The 15546-nt window shown below is 44.8% G+C and overlaps 1 protein-coding gene across 2 annotated transcripts in view; it reads left to right on the top strand.

Moving 5' to 3' along the window:
- Positions 1–716: 716 nt before the first annotated feature.
- fbxl19 (F-box and leucine rich repeat protein 19) overlaps positions 717–15546 on the top strand; it is a 43996-nt gene continuing 29166 nt past the window's right edge. The window contains exons 1-9 of one of the 2 annotated variants that reach the window (XM_084131025.1): positions 717–842; positions 993–1157; positions 1298–1372; positions 5285–5470; positions 5879–6022; positions 7107–7193; positions 8678–8860; positions 9669–9701; positions 10472–11535. In XM_084131025.1, coding sequence (XP_083987151.1) covers positions 5300–5470; positions 5879–6022; positions 7107–7193; positions 8678–8860; positions 9669–9701; positions 10472–11535 — 1682 coding nt within the window. In that variant the 5' untranslated portion in view covers positions 717–842; positions 993–1157; positions 1298–1372; positions 5285–5299. Of the gene's footprint in view, positions 843–992; positions 1373–5284; positions 5471–5878; positions 6023–7106; positions 7194–8677; positions 8861–9668; positions 9702–10471; positions 11536–15546 lie in introns of both variants that reach the window. The other variant, XM_084131024.1, reaches the window with a different exon arrangement.

The raw sequence follows: 15546 nt of genomic DNA, 5'->3' as shown, positions 1-15546 counted from the left end.
TTCTTTCTTTCTTGCTTTCTTTCTTTCTTTCTTTCTTTCTTTCTTATCTTTCTTTCTTTCTTCCTTTCGTTCTACCTAATCTTTCTTTCTTTCTCTTTCTCTTTCTTTCTCTTTCTTTCTCTTTCTTTTTCTTTCTTTCTTTCTTTCTTTCTTTCTTTCTTTCTTTCTTTCTTTCTTTCTTTCTTTCTTTCTAACTAATCTGTCTTTCTTTCTAACTAATCTTTCTTTATCTATCTTTCTAACTAATCTTTCTTTTTAACTTATCTTTCTTTCTTTCTAACTAATCTATCTTTCTTTCTCTTTCTTTCTAACTAATCTTTCTTTCTTTTTCTTTCTAACTAATCTTTTTTTTCTTTCTTTCTAACTAATCTTTTTTCTTTCTTTCTAACTAATCTTTCTTTCTTTTTCTTTCTAACTAATCTTTTTTCTTTCTTTCTAACTATTCTTTCTTTCTAACTAATTTATCAATCAAAATTTAAACTACTAAGCTTCAAACTACTTCAAACTTCTAACTACTTTAAACTTCTACTTTAAACTTCTTCAAACTCTCCGGTCCGGCTTTCTCAAGCCAACTTAAAGTTTGTCTCAACAAACTTTTTTTTCTAGTTTCATATTATTATTGTTTATTATTTTCTCACAGATATGTCAAGTGTCGCAATATAACCCTGCCGCAGTGTTTCTGGGTAGGGCTCTAATGGACCACATTTCCCATGATGCCGCAGGGTTGTGACGAATTGACCTGGGAGGAGCTTTTGTATTTTTTTTTTTACTCTCCATATTTTTTATTTACCATATTTATTTATTTATTTGATTTTCGGGAGCAGGAATGGCGTCAGGATCATGTAAGAGCTGATCTGGACTCTACTGGCGCATTTGATGCGTTACAATATAAATATACATACATATATTGATAGATAAATGCAGCAGAGGAACACAATAGGAAAGAGCGAACAAAAGGCACGTTTATCCGTTTATGCTGTTTTCTCTTTCAGTTCCGCAGATCGTTCGGGAATAATAAGCGCCTGGAATATCGGCCATCGGAATCACAGAGGATGATATTTATGGATTATATCAATGATCTGAAGAGCTCGTATGATTTTAATATTTGAGGAGCACATTGAGAGAGCAGAAATCATCGCTGTCGTTGATAATAGCTGGTAATGGATGTGATTGGTGTTTAAAGCAGTCACTCATGTAAAGCTGAGAGAGAGACTGAGAACAAGGAAGCGATCTCTCTCTCTCTCTCTCTCTCTTTCTCTCTCTCTCTCTTTCATTGTGTCTGTTCATCTATCGCCAGAAAACATCTCAGAAAACATCTCAGAAAACATCACTCTAATGCTCGATCTGGGAGAATGCGCGTCCACACGAGCAGGTGAGTGAGTTCTGCTGGGACGAGCTCGTGCTCGGTGGCTAGCCGTGTATTGTTGTGTGTCTGTGAGAGTGTGTGTGTCTGTGAGAGTGTGTGCCATTAAAACAAGATCGTCGTGGGCGAAATTCCTCCCAGATCACAATGGTTAGTAAAGCCCATCATCTCAGTCCCGCTGAACTGCGTGTGAATGCGCTGAATGGACCTGCTAACCAGCCCATGCTAGCGGCTCGTTATAGCCAGTCTGGAGTGTTTCTGCTCGTTCGTCTGGTGTGTTTCTGGTTCTGTGGATCAGTGAAAGCGCTTCTCAGCTGCTGGGCTGGGTTCTGTGAGTATATGTGTGGCTGAGGACGAATAACTAACTCACTAACCAGCTGGTTAGCCGCTCATGTTAGCTGTCGTGTGTCTGCAGTGGCACAGCTCATTCACTGACTGATGATGACACTGTCATTCACCACAGTAAATCATGGTGAATCCCTGCAGCTTCTGGGAGTCTTCAGTCTGATTTTAGGCCCATATTTCACCTGACAGAATGGAGAATTATGTAACTGAAGACATACCAGGGTATACCATGGACTTTCCACCTATATTTACTGGTTGTTGTCATAAAAAAATGAACTAAATTACAAAATACTGTGAAATATTACACCGCTCGGAAAATGCCTTATGAAGTGATCATGACTTTGCTCTGGTTAACTGTGTGATTTGGGTGGCAGTAGATGTTGTTTATCAATGATAGAAAGTATAATATACTACAGTAATCCTGCTGTCACTCAAGATGAAAATAATGTTGTATTTAATGAGGACATACAAATGGTGATTTATTATCAGACATCTCTGCAATATTAGATTCTGTCGTGGCATTTAGTGGTTAAATATTTATCAAAACTCAAATATACCGTATCTGAACGCTTGTGTGTAATTCTGTATGTCTGACAGTTCGTCTCGTGTCTCTCGTACTGCACAGTAGCTTGAAGAGTTTTGATTATCTACCTGAAATAAAATGTTTTTAGAATACTTTTACTATCATGAAAAAAAGCAAATTGCTGATTACTTTTGCTTTACCTTCTAAAAATTCTAAAATTTTGTTCTCAATATCGCACAAGCCTACAGTACATGTAATAATAATAATAATAATAATAATAATAATATGGAAATAGGTTTGTCACAACACCAAAATGTTATACAGTAAAACCAGAAACAATCCACAATTTCACTGCAGAAAACTCAACAATTTACTCCCTTCAGCGACACACTCTCACAAACACATAAATATACTGTATAAACCTGCTGGTTGGGTTGTATATCGGTGGTTCCTGTCCCAATCCACCGACCGAGATGTTGAGAACTAGATCTTTGTCGTTATAGTTCCTGTCTGTGTTCGTCAGGAATCCTCAGGATGGATGTTTAACGTCTGACAGGGATGGAAACGAGGGACTGAAGTTCAGTCGATTAATCTGCTGTTTAACTGACCCACGTTTGCTCAACGAGAGGCAGATTCTCCCTGAACATCGGTTGAGCCATTAAGGGCTCATATGATGCTATTTTAAAAGTTTATTTTGTTTATTGGGGGTAATAGGTTAACATGCTTTAATGTAAAAAAAAAAAAAACATACTGTACATTCTTGTCCAGTCTGTCTGAAACTGAAACGCACTGATTTCTACAAAGCCCCTCCTTCAAAAAAGCCCAGTGCTCTGATTGGCCACAGCTCAACCAGTGCTTTGTGATTGGCCAAAAACTTTAAGTGTGTGTTAAACGTAACGCGTGGGAAGCGAGTGTCCTCAACAGCCGTCTGTCCATCACAGCACCTGACCCCACTAACGTCTGTCTCACAGGGATAGTTCATTTACTAGCCCATGATTTACTCGGCCTCAAGCCATCCTAGGTGTATATGACTCTCTTCTTACAGATGAACACAATCTGAGTTATAAATAAAAAATATCCCGCTCTTCCCAGCTTTATAATGGGAGTGAATGGAGCCTGAGATTCTGAAGCCTCATCCGTCATAACCCTAATCCATATGGGTTAATAAAGGCCTTCTGAAGAAAAATATCCAGATTTATAACTATAGAAACTATAATCACTGGCGTCCGGTAATGGCCGTACCAAAGTCTAGTTCCTGGGGAAGAGTGACCTCTGACCCCACGCATGACCTCTGACCCCACGCATGATGTAGGAGTGGCATTAGCTCAGTCCACGCCTCTCGCGGTTCAAACATCAAACTCAAGCTCCTTCCACATTTCTCTATAAAAAATCTTGTTTTATACTTCTGATTTGTGACCGGTGTTTTGCTCGATCCTCTGCTCTTCCACGTTTGCCAATATGTCATGCGTGGGGTCAGAGGTCACTCTTCCGCTGGAACTAGACTTGCGTACGGCTGTTACCGGACACCAGTGATTATAGTTATAAATCTGGATATTTTTCTTCAGAAGGCCTTTATTAACCCATGTGGATTAGGGTTATGATGGATGATGCTTCAGAATCTCAGGCTCCATTCACTCCCATTATAAAGCTGGGAAGAGCGGGATATTTTTTATTTATAACTCAGATGGTGTTCATCTGTAAGAAGAGAGTCATACACCTAGGATGGCTTGAGGCCGAGTAAATCATGGGCTCATTTTTGTGTGAACTATAACCTGAACTGGCTTGAGTGAAGAGTTCCTCCACCTGTGCTCGTCTGAAGACCCTAACCCTCCGTCCGTCCGGGAGGAGAGGAGACTGTCCCTGAACTCAGTGTGTGTGTGTGTGTGTGTGTGTGTGTGTGTGTGTCCGTCCGGGAGGAGAGGAGGAGACTGTCCCTGAACTCAGTGTGTGTGTGTGTTGGCAAGTCACATTACAGAAGAGCAAGTTAGGACGTTTTTATAAAGGATTACAAAGTCCAAAAAATACTTGAATGAAGCATTAATAATGAGACCGGTAACATGCATTAGAAAAATAAATGGTGTCAAAGTTTAAATACATTTATAATAGCTTGGTTCTCATGAGTGCACTTTTGTTTATTGTCATTACATTTGAACTTTGAATTAGCATTTTAAACATAAGTAATGCTGACATGGAGTAATCTGATGACATTATTAGCAAGTAATCTGATGATATTTCATGAAAGTCACTGTAATACAGTAGTATAATAGTAATTTGACACACACCTGCGAATCACTGTTAATTTTCACTGAACGGATAAAAGTGTTGCAGTGAAAGTGGAGGATGACGGAGACTGAAGTTGGTTGCCTCTGATTTTGTTTCACTGAATAGAAAGTCGTACAAGTTAAAGTTAAAGTGATGTACCCTTAAATCTTCACATGAATCTGTCTGAGAAACGGCTCCGTATTCGGCTCACCGCCGGCTCCGTGTGTGTGTGTGTGCAGGTGAATGCCGAGGCGATGTCTGAAAGTAAGGTGCTGGGAGGCGCGTGTGTTGTGCTGTCCTGACCTGTGTGTGTGTGTGTGCAGGTGAATGCCGAGGCGATGTCTGAAAGTAAGGTGCTGGGAGGCGCGTGTGTTGTGCTGTCCTGACCTGTGTGTGTGTGTGTGCAGGTGAATGCCGAGGCGATGTCTGGCAGTAAGGCGCTGGGAGGCGCGTGTGTGTGTGTTGTGATGTCCTGACCTGTGTGTGTGTGTGTGCAGGTGAATGCCGAGGCGATGTCTGAAAGTAAGGTGCTGGGAGGCACCTGAATGAAGGTGTGTGTGTTGTGCTGTCCTGACCTGTGTGTGTGTGTGTGTGTGCAGGTGAATGCCGAGGCGATGTCTGGCAGTAAGGCGCTGGGAGGCGCGTGTGTGTGTGTTGTGATGTCCTGACCTGTGTGTGTGTGTGTGTGCAGGTGAATGCCGAGGCGATGTCTGAAAGTAAGGTGCTGGGAGGCGCGTGTGTGTGTGTTGTGATGTCCTGACCTGTGTGTGTGTGTGTGTGTGTGTGTGCAGGTGAATGCCGAGGCGATGTCTGGCAGTAAGGCGCTGGGAGGCGCGCGGCGGCGGCGCACACGGTGCCGGCGCTGTCAGGCGTGTATGAGGACCGAGTGCGGCGAGTGCCACTTCTGCAAGGACATGAAGAAGTTCGGAGGACCGGGTCGCATGAAGCAGTCGTGTCTGCTCCGGCAGTGCACCGCGGTGAGTCCCCATTGATAGGCGACAATGACCAGGGACGAGCCATTATTAAAAACTGGAATTTCTCTGGATTTACAAATCCTTGGGAACTTTTGGGATAATGTAAGGACACAATGAAATATATCACACTGTGAAAGTGGTTTTTGAATATTTTATTACAAAAATCTTACATATTGTACCTTTAAGTGTGTGTTGGAATTATAACGGCTAAATGTAAAGCTTCAGCTTCCAAAGCTTCTAAGCAATTGTAAACACGCAGTTAATAATGTTGTTTTTACCTTTATTTAGTATTGACCACTTGTGATCAGATTGAGCAAAATGCATCTTAATCCCATGTGCAAACCTTCACACATGTTCTCCCAGGTTAGTTTATGTGTGTGTGTGTGTTTTCCCCATGGGTCTCTCCTGCAGCCGGTGTTGCCGCACACTGCCGTGTGTTTCGCGTGTGGTGAAGCGGGGAAGGAAGATACGGTGGAGTCGGAGGAGGAGAAGTTCAGCCTTTCTCTGATGGAGTGCACAATCTGCAACGAGATCATCCACCCCAGCTGCCTGAAGGTCTGGCCCACACCGGCTCATTACCAGCACTCATTACCAGCACTCTTTACCAGCACTCATTACCAGCACTCTTTACCAGCACTCATTACCAGCACTCTTTACCAGCACTCTTTACCAGCACTCATTACCAGCACTCTTTACCAGCACTCATTACCAGCACTCTTTACCAGCACTCTTTACCAGCACTCATTACCAGCACTCTTTACCAGCACTCATTACCAGCACTCATTACCAGCACTCATTACCAGCACTCTTTACCAGCACTCATTACCAGCACTCTTTACCAGCACTCTTTACCAGCACTCATTACCAGCACTCTTTACCAGCACTCATTACCAGCACTCATTACCAGCACTCTTTACCAGCACTCATTACCAGCACTCTTTACCAGCACTCTTTACCAGCACTCATTACCAGCACTCTTTACCAGCACTCATTACCAGCACTCATTACCAGCACTCTTTACCAGCACTCTTTACCAGCACTCTTTACCAGCACTCATTACCAGCACTCTTTACCAGCACTCATTACCAGCACTCTTTACCAGCACTCATTACCAGCACTCTTTACCAGCACTCATTACCAGCACTCTTTACCAGCACTCTTTACCAGCACTCATTACCAGCACTCTTTACCAGCACTCTTTACCAGCACTCATTACCAGCACTCTTTACCAGCACTCATTACCAGCACTCTTTACCAGCACTCTTTACCAGCACTCTTAACCAGCACTCATTACCAGCACTCTTTACCAGCACTCTTTACAAGCACTCTTTACCAGCACTCTTTACAAGCACTCTTTACCAGCACTCTTAACCAGCACTCTTAACCAGCACTCTTAACCAGCACTCATTACCAGCACTCTTAACCAGCACTCATTACCAGCACTCATTACCAGCACTCTTAACCAGCACTCTTAACCAGCACTCTTAACCAGCACTCATTACCAGCACTCTTTACCAGCACTCTTTACCAGCACTCATTACCAGCACTCATTACCAGCACTCATTACCAGCACTCATTACCAGCACTCTTTACCAGCACTCTTAATGCTGACCATAACATCACCAACTCTCTCCCGCAGATGGGGAAGTCCGAAGGCATCATTAACGATGAGATCCCAAACTGTTGGGAATGTCCAAAGTGCCACAAGGAAGGAAAGACCAGTAAGGTAAGACTGAGGTAAAACATGATGAAGCGTCTCTGTTTCAGGACTGGTTTTGCCACACCTTCTTTAAAGGTTTGGTTTTCTGAAACCAATAGATTTTGGTCCATAAATCCGTCATTTGAAAACCGATTGAGATGGACTATAAAGACTTATAGGGCCCTATTTTAACGATCTAAGCGCATGGTCTAAAGCGCACGGCGCAAGTTCACTTAGGGCGTGTCCGAATCCACTTTTGCTAGTTTAACGACCGGAAAAATGGTCGGTGCTCCCGGCGCTGGTCTAAAAGGGTTGTCCCTATTCTCTTAATGAGTAATGGGTGTGTTTTGGGATTTACGTGCGTTAAACCAATCAGAGTCTCATCTCCCGTTCCCTTTAAATTCCAGTTGCGCTCGCCCCATGGCAGATTCGCTATTTACATGACGGAATTTGATAGTGGAAAGAACGAACACGTCTCCAGAGCGCAAACGGATCTGCTCGTGCACGAGGTAAAAGTGTGCAAGCAGATCATCTACGGGACAAGCCGGATTCACCATATCTTTATGTACACAATAATAATCTTTTACATTGTAATCCTCTTATTTTAAATATTTGGCATGTTTGTGTGCAGCTGTGCGTCCTTGTGTGTTTAATAAGCAGAGTGTACGCGCGTTGTGGACCCGCCTATAGGCGCACATTACTAACGCGCTCATTAAATAACAAAAAAAAATATTGCGTAGTCTATTTCTGTTGCCTCAAAATAGCAACGGTCCAACAATATGCCAGAACACACCTCGTTTTCAGACCAGCACACCCATGGGCACAAATGCATTTGCTATTTAAACAACGTGGCGCAGGACGTGAAAATGAAAACTGCGTCAGACTGAAACTAGCAAAAAACACTTGCGTCGCACTTGGCGCTTCATTGCGCTGGGTGTAAGATAGGGCCCATAAAGTCATATAAAGGGCTAATTTTTTCACATACATACAGTACACTCACCTAAAGCAATATATACTATATAGCAAAGCTCAATAAGCTGATTTATTATTTTGCTGCAGGATGTAACTGTTATTGCCAAGCTCTTTATCAAGTTGGATATACAGTGTATCCAACTTTATCCTCATGCATACAATAAATTCACGTACAGCGGTTATATAATATAGCAAATCTCAACTGCTTGAATGTTTATATTGTCTTAAAATGTAGCTATACTATCGCCCCAACTTCATTATCGTTCAAAATTGCAAAAATCTGTTCTGAAGGGAGCAAACTGAAAAGGAAACGTGACATTTAACGTGTTCAGTCAGGCCTGGTTTTGCACGATACTTCAGTAATCATGCACGATCTTGCAAATCAGTTTCCTAAATAATGAGCATTTAGATTTCATGTCTCCAAACAAACACATGATAACATTTGATTTATAACTTCAGCTTGTTTATAGAGAATCTGTGGCAGAATGATGTCACCGTTATAACTTCAGAATAATATAAGGTTTCTGTCTGGTCTACAGGATCAAGGAGACGGTTTAGGAAAGCGACGCATGGACAACGGGGAAGTGAGTCGCTGGAAGCTCACGGATGATCCTCCTCCCAGTAAGAAGAAGAGCTTGTCTCTGGAAGACTCGACACGACAAGACGGGCCGAAACGCAAGAAGGAGAAGGACGTGCCTCAGGAGGGGGGCTCCAAGAAGAAGGCAAGTCCAACAGCAGATTCATGGACTGGTGCAATGAAATCTTTCAGTCTAGCTTTAGATTCAACTCTCACTCATATGATTCTACAAGAAACAACAGCTGACGTAATATCAAACATGGAGAGAGAAACTATTTTTATATCTAGTGTTTAAATTAGGGATGCACCGATGTGAACATTTTGGCCGATACTGATAATTCTTTGTGTTTGAAAGCCGATAACCGATAAATTGGCCGATAAATCTGAATCCAATTTTTTATATATATATATTTCATTTTTGAGAGCCTGATTACAAATACAAAACTCACAATTAAAAGCCATGTCCCAAGCACACAATTAGAATGTTCTCATTATAATTTTATGTAGCCTTTATGAAAGCATGTTTCACTTTACTGTATTTTCCTTTTTTGAAGAGATTCCAATCATATTTCAAGCAATTCAAAACCATCATGTTGAACTGTGCGCATCTGAAGGGTCTCAGCTGAAGGAAATAATCCATTATTTATTGGCTTTAATATATCGGCCAAATTTTCTTATCAGGCAGATAACGATAACATTAAAAATGATCATATATTGTCCGATGCCGATATATTGTGCATCCCTAGATTAAATATAGTCACCAAAAAGGTCTGTAGTGTTTTAGAAAAGGCTACATTTTAAATTTGAAACTTGGCAAAGAAATGTGTGGTGATGTTTGAGAGTTTCGCTCATAAGAGAGTCGAGCTGCTAATATCAGACCCGCTCGGGCCGGGAGTGTTCGTAGCATGTGCCTGTTTTTATGAGCACTGTGTTTTTCTGTGTTTCCCCGACAGATCAAAGGTGCCCGTGAGAAACATCTGAAAAAGGTACGACTGTCTCATTGTTGAAAAGAATAGTTGTCAGAGGCTACGTTTACATGCAACCAAATAATCCGTTAGTAATGGGATTGACGGCTCAATCGCACTGAAAAGCCTTCATGTAAACACTTTAATCGATCCCAATGAGATTTCGATCGGATTGAAAGGGGCCTTTTCTAATCCGATCGAGAGAACATTTAAACACTTGATCGTATTGAAAACGGAAACTGAAAGGACTGCGCATGTGCAATGACGTAGAAATACCGTAATGATGTATGATGCGCTGAACGAGCTGTTGTTCCTGTTGAATAAAGTGTTGTATAAATGGGTTTCCCGTTATTCTATAACCCTCGGTTCACTGCGTGTGTGAAGTGGAGCAGGACAACGACCCACCAGTCCTTGCTTCAGACTCTCATCCACACACAACATTTTTACTGTGTGATCAATATAAGCAGCGGCACAACGGCTCATACGCTCATTATCTCCAAATTATGACCAGAAATGGATAAATATCAAGTCTGCTGTTTAAAACAAATAAAGAACCAATGTTATTATCCGCAAACAGTGTGTGCATGTCAAACAATCTATCCTGATTTGAAGCTTGTGACATATAAACGCGCACATCAACCCGATCACATGTTTAGTGTTCATGTAAACACTACACTCAGATTCATTAGTCAGAATGAATTCAGTCCGATTGAAACAAAAGTTGTGCATGTAAACGTAGCCAGTGTCTCTCCTAAGAGGACTGCTCTTCACTGAGTTTCTGTCTTCTGCAGAAAGCGAAACCCAACTCCTCGGACTCCTCTGAAGCGAACGGGCCGAACGCATCGGTGTCAGTCGGTCACGGCTCCGGCTCGGCTCCGGCTCAGCCCTCGTCTCTGACGGCCAGCCAGGACCAGCGCTCCCATCACCGGGAGAAGCTGGAGCGCTTCAAGCGCATGTGTCTGCTGGAGCGAGTGCGGGACTCCAGCTCCTCGTCCTCCTCCAGCTCTGAGACGGACTCTGAGTCGGACTCGGACTCTCCGTCTCCCATCGGCGCCTCGGAACCGTCCTCTCCGGCGTACGGGAGCATGCGGGATCGGGAGCGTAACCGGCGCCTGGCGGAGCTGGGCTTCAGCGCGAGCGAGGACTCTGAGGGAGAGAGCGTGCCGGAGCCGGAGCCGGAGCCTGACGAGCCTCAGCCGCAGCGCCGCCGAGGAGACGCTAATCCCAGAGTCCGCAAGCCGGTTCTGGACCCCGAAGCGGACGAGGACGAGGACGGCTCAGCGGATCGCGGTCACAAACCTGTGGCTCCGCCGTCTCCGCTGTCCGCCACGCAGCCCGTCACACACACACACACACACCCCCCGGACGGCCTGTCCTCCAAGCGCTCGAACGGGCAGGAGCGTAACGGGCGCTCGCGGGTCAGCAGGGAGACGCAAGAGAAGGAGAACTCCAACAGCACCGTCACCAATCACCGGCACGGCAAAGCTGTCCGCGGGAGCAAACTGCGCGGCGGGAGCCGGCAAGCCCAGAGTAAGAGCGGCTCTGCGGCGGGCGGCTCTGCGACGGCTAACGGGAACAGTGCCGCAGCTAACGCTAACGCTAGCGGCGTCTCTCTGCAGCGCTCACAGTGCCGGCCGCTGAAGAGGAGCGCTGTGCCCGTGCCCTCGCCCAGACCGCTGCAGATGGAGAGACACCTGGTGCGCCCGCCGCCTGCCTGCCCCGAACCACACCGCCTGCCGCTAGCCAGCGGAGACACACACACGCTAACCAGAGACGCCTGGCTCCGCGTGTTCCAGCAGCTCAGCCAGCGCCAGCTGTGTGTGTGCATGCGTGTGTGCCGCACCTGGAGCCGCTGGTGAGAGATCTGCTAACACATGACACTATTATAATAATAATAATAATAATACCTTTTATGTATAGGCACTCAATAAAATCAGTAAAAAAACAAAGCTATGCAAAAACACAGACATACACATCAAACAAAATCAACAAATCAAACAATCAAATCACTAAAAGCTATTCTAAACTGATACGTTTTAATATGAGCTTTAAAAACTATATCACACTCAATACGAGTGTAAGGCACGAGCATACGATTAAAACAAGTACAAAGTACACACTAGTCAATTCTAAAGAGGTCAAAAATGTTCTGTAAATCCAACCTTCTTCTTCAGTCCAAAAACAGCATTAATTGACACTAAACTGAAAAACGACCTATTAAAGGCAGTTCAGCAGAACAACAAATAATCACAGATAGACGACAGACAGTTTCACATGCCACTGTAAAGGAACGATTCCGATGAAACTGTTTTATGTCTGATTGAATGTATTAGATGTGCAGCAGCGGAGGTTGATGAGCACCTGCTGTATCATTAGCGTGGCTGTTATCGTCATCCGTCTCTCTTCTTCTGCTCCTGCCACTCAACTGTAGAGGAGAGTTATGAGATCAGATTACAGACAGACCGAACTTACCAGAGAATCTCCAAACCTCTAGCGCCACCAACAGCTCAAATCTACATTTATGTTAATGCTAATACCTCTTGACCTGAAAGGCCTATAAACAGAATTTTTTATAGTGGTGCCAGATGGTTCATTAGCTCTTCTTCACCAGTCTTTGCTCAGATCACCATTAGATCACCATGCTGGTAAAAAGTTATTAAATTATTTTTGATCGACCAAACAGTTCTTGTATAGCATTTCAACTAATGCCAAACACCTGCCCTATGGAGATGCATCTGGGAATATCCCATCGTTCGGCACAGCGCCTCCTACTGATCAAGAAGGAAAATTGCAAAGATTTGATTATAATGTTCAAATAGTATGATCTAAAAGCATTAGGCTGGTCTTTATATCTTCGGTGCTGCGTATTGAGTCATGATATAACCAGATATAAACATAAAAGCAATGTGGCAAACAACAGTTTTGCTGTCAGCATTTTTGCCCCCATTATTGCTGTTTGCAGCTGTAATTTTAATTAATGTAATATATAGCATAAAATAGTCTTCTTTTTTTTTCTTTTTTTATAGCACAAATGTGAAGTGGACTGAATGTTTTTGAAGGCACCAGGATTTGTTACACTTTGAATCATGAAATAACATTAGCTGTGAAATACATGTGTATGTTGAGAGATGATCTTTATCCTTCCAGACGATCGGCTGAATCGAGTCATTTGAGCTTTTGAAATGTTCATGCTGTATATAATAGCGGTGCACTGATATAATTCACGGTTCATCAGTCATTCATCCAAAACCGATATCAATAACCAATACTTTACTTGTATTTCTGATTATCCATATTAAATATAATGCTAAACCATAGAAAACCGTGTCCTCTGCACCTCCACAATACAGTGCGTGTGGAATGGCTCTCTGTCAGTCATGTGATGCGTGTGTTTGTCTGCAGGTGCTGTCAGTCATGTGACGCGTGTGTTTGTCTGCAGCCTCTGTCAGTCATGTGACGCGTGTGTTTGTCTGCAGGTGCTGTCAGTCATGTGACGTGTGTGTTTGTCTGCAGCCTCTGTCAGTCATGTGACGCGTGTGTTTGTCTGCAGCCTCTGTCAGTCATGTGACGTGTGTGTTTGTCTGCAGCCTCTGTCGGTCATGTGACGTGTGTGTTTGTCTGCAGCCTCTGTCAGTCATGTGACGCGTGTGTTTGTCTGCAGGTGCTGTCAGTCATGTGACGCGTGTGTTTGTCTGCAGCCTCTGTCAGTCATGTGACGTGTGTGTTTGTCTGCAGGTGCTGTCAGTCATGTGACGCGTGTGTTTGTCTGCAGGTGCTGTCAGTCATGTGACGCGTGTGTTTGTCTGCAGCCTCTGTCAGTCATGTGACGTGTGTGTTTGTCTGCAGGTGCTGTCAGTCATGTGACGCGTGTGTTTGTCTGCAGGTGCTGTCAGTCATGTGACGCGTGTGTTTGTCTGCAGCCTCTGTCAGTCATGTGACGCGTGTGTTTGTCTGCAGCCTCTGTCGGTCATGTGACGTGTGTGTTTGTCTGCAGCCTCTGTCAGTCATGTGACGCGTGTGTTTGTCTGCAGGTGCTGTCAGTCATGTGACGCGTGTGTTTGTCTGCAGCCTCTGTCAGTCATGTGACGTGTGTGTTTGTCTGCAGCCTCTGTCAGTCATGTGACGTGTGTGTTTGTCTGCAGCCTCTGTCAGTCATGTGACGTGTGTGTTTGTCTGCAGCCTCTGTCAGTCATGTGACGCGTGTGTTTGTCTGCAGGTGCTGTCAGTCATGTGACGTGTGTGTTTGTCTGCAGCCTCTGTCAGTCATGTGACGTGTGTGTTTGTCTGCAGCCTCTGTCAGTCATGTGACGTGTGTGTTTGTCTGCAGGTGCTGTCAGTCATGTGACGCGTGTGTTTGTCTGCAGCCTCTGTCAGTCATGTGACGCGTGTGTTTGTCTGCAGGTGCTGTCAGTCATGTGACGCGTGTGTTTGTCTGCAGCCTCTGTCAGTCATGTGACGCGTGTGTTTGTCTGCAGCCTCTGTCAGTCATGTGACGTGTGTTTGTCTGCAGCCTCTGTCAGTCATGTGACGTGTGTTTGTCTGCAGCCTCTGTCAGTCATGTGACGCGTGTGTTTGTCTGCAGCCTCTGTCAGTCATGTGACGTGTGTTTGTCTGCAGCCTCTGTCAGTCATGTGACGCGTGTGTTTGTCTGCAGGTGCTGTCAGTCAAGTGACGTGTGTTTGTCTGCAGCCTCTGTCAGTCATGTGACGTGTGTGTTTGTCTGCAGGTGCTGTCAGTCATGTGACTCGTGTGTTTGTCTGCAGGTGCTGTCAGTCATGTGACGTGTGTGTTTGTCTGCAGGTGCTGTCAGTCATGTGACGCGTGTGTTTGTCTGCAGCCTCTGTCAGTCATGTGACGCGTGTGTTTGTCTGCAGGTGCTGTCAGTCATGTGACTTGTGTGTTTGTCTGCAGGTGCTGTCAGTCATGTGATGTGTGTGTTTGTCTGCAGCCTCTGTCAGTCATGTGACGCGTGTGTTTGTCTGCAGGTGCTGTCAGTCATGTGACTTGCGTGTTTGTCTGCAGGTGCTGTCAGTCATGTGACTTGCGTGTTTGTCTGCAGGTGCTGTCAGTCATGTGATGCGTGTGGTTTTGTCTGCAGCCTCTGTCAGTCATGTGACGCGTGTTTGTCTACAGCCTCTGTCAGTCATGTGACTCGTGTGTTTGTCTGCAGGTGCTGTCAGTCATGTGATGTGTGTGTTTGTCTGCAGCCTCTGTCAGTCATGTGATGCGTGTTTGTCTGCAGGTGCTGTCAGTCATGTGACGCGCGTGTTTGTCTGCAGGTGCTGTCAGTCATGTGACGCGTGTTTGTCTGCAGCCTCTGTCAGTCATGTGATGCGTGTTTGTCTGCAGGTGCTGTCAGTCATGTGACGCGTGTGTTTGTCTGCAGGTGCTGTCAGTCATGTGACTCGTGTGTTTGTCTGCAGCCTCTGTCAGTCATGTGATGCGTGTTTGTCTGCAGGTGCTGTCAGTCATGTGACTCGTGTGTTTGTCTGCAGGTGCTGTCAGTCGTGACGCGCGTGTTTGTCTGCAGCCTCTGTCAGTCATGTGACTCGTGTGTTTGTCTGCAGGTGCTGTCAGTCATGTGATGTGTGTGTTTGTCTGCAGCCTCTGTCAGTCATGTGATGCATGTTTGTCTGCAGGTGCTGTCAGTCATGTGACGCGTGTGTTTGTCTGCAGGTGCTGTCAGTCATGTGACGCGTGTGTTTGTCTGCAGCCTCTGTCAGTCATGTGACGCGTGTGTTTGTCTGCAGCCTCTGTCAGTCATGTGACGCGCGTGTTTGTCTGCAGGTGCTGTCAGTCATGTGACGTTTGTGTTTGTCTGCAGCCTCTGTCAGTCATGTGACGCTTGTGTTTGTCTGCAGCCTCT

Source organism: Abramis brama (assembly GCF_963993115.1).
Source record: "Abramis brama genome assembly, chromosome: 12".
NCBI lineage: Eukaryota > Metazoa > Chordata > Actinopteri > Cypriniformes > Leuciscidae > Abramis > Abramis brama.
The sequence above is the reverse complement of the archived record's forward strand: the minus strand, read 5'-3'. Positions and strand labels throughout refer to the sequence as shown.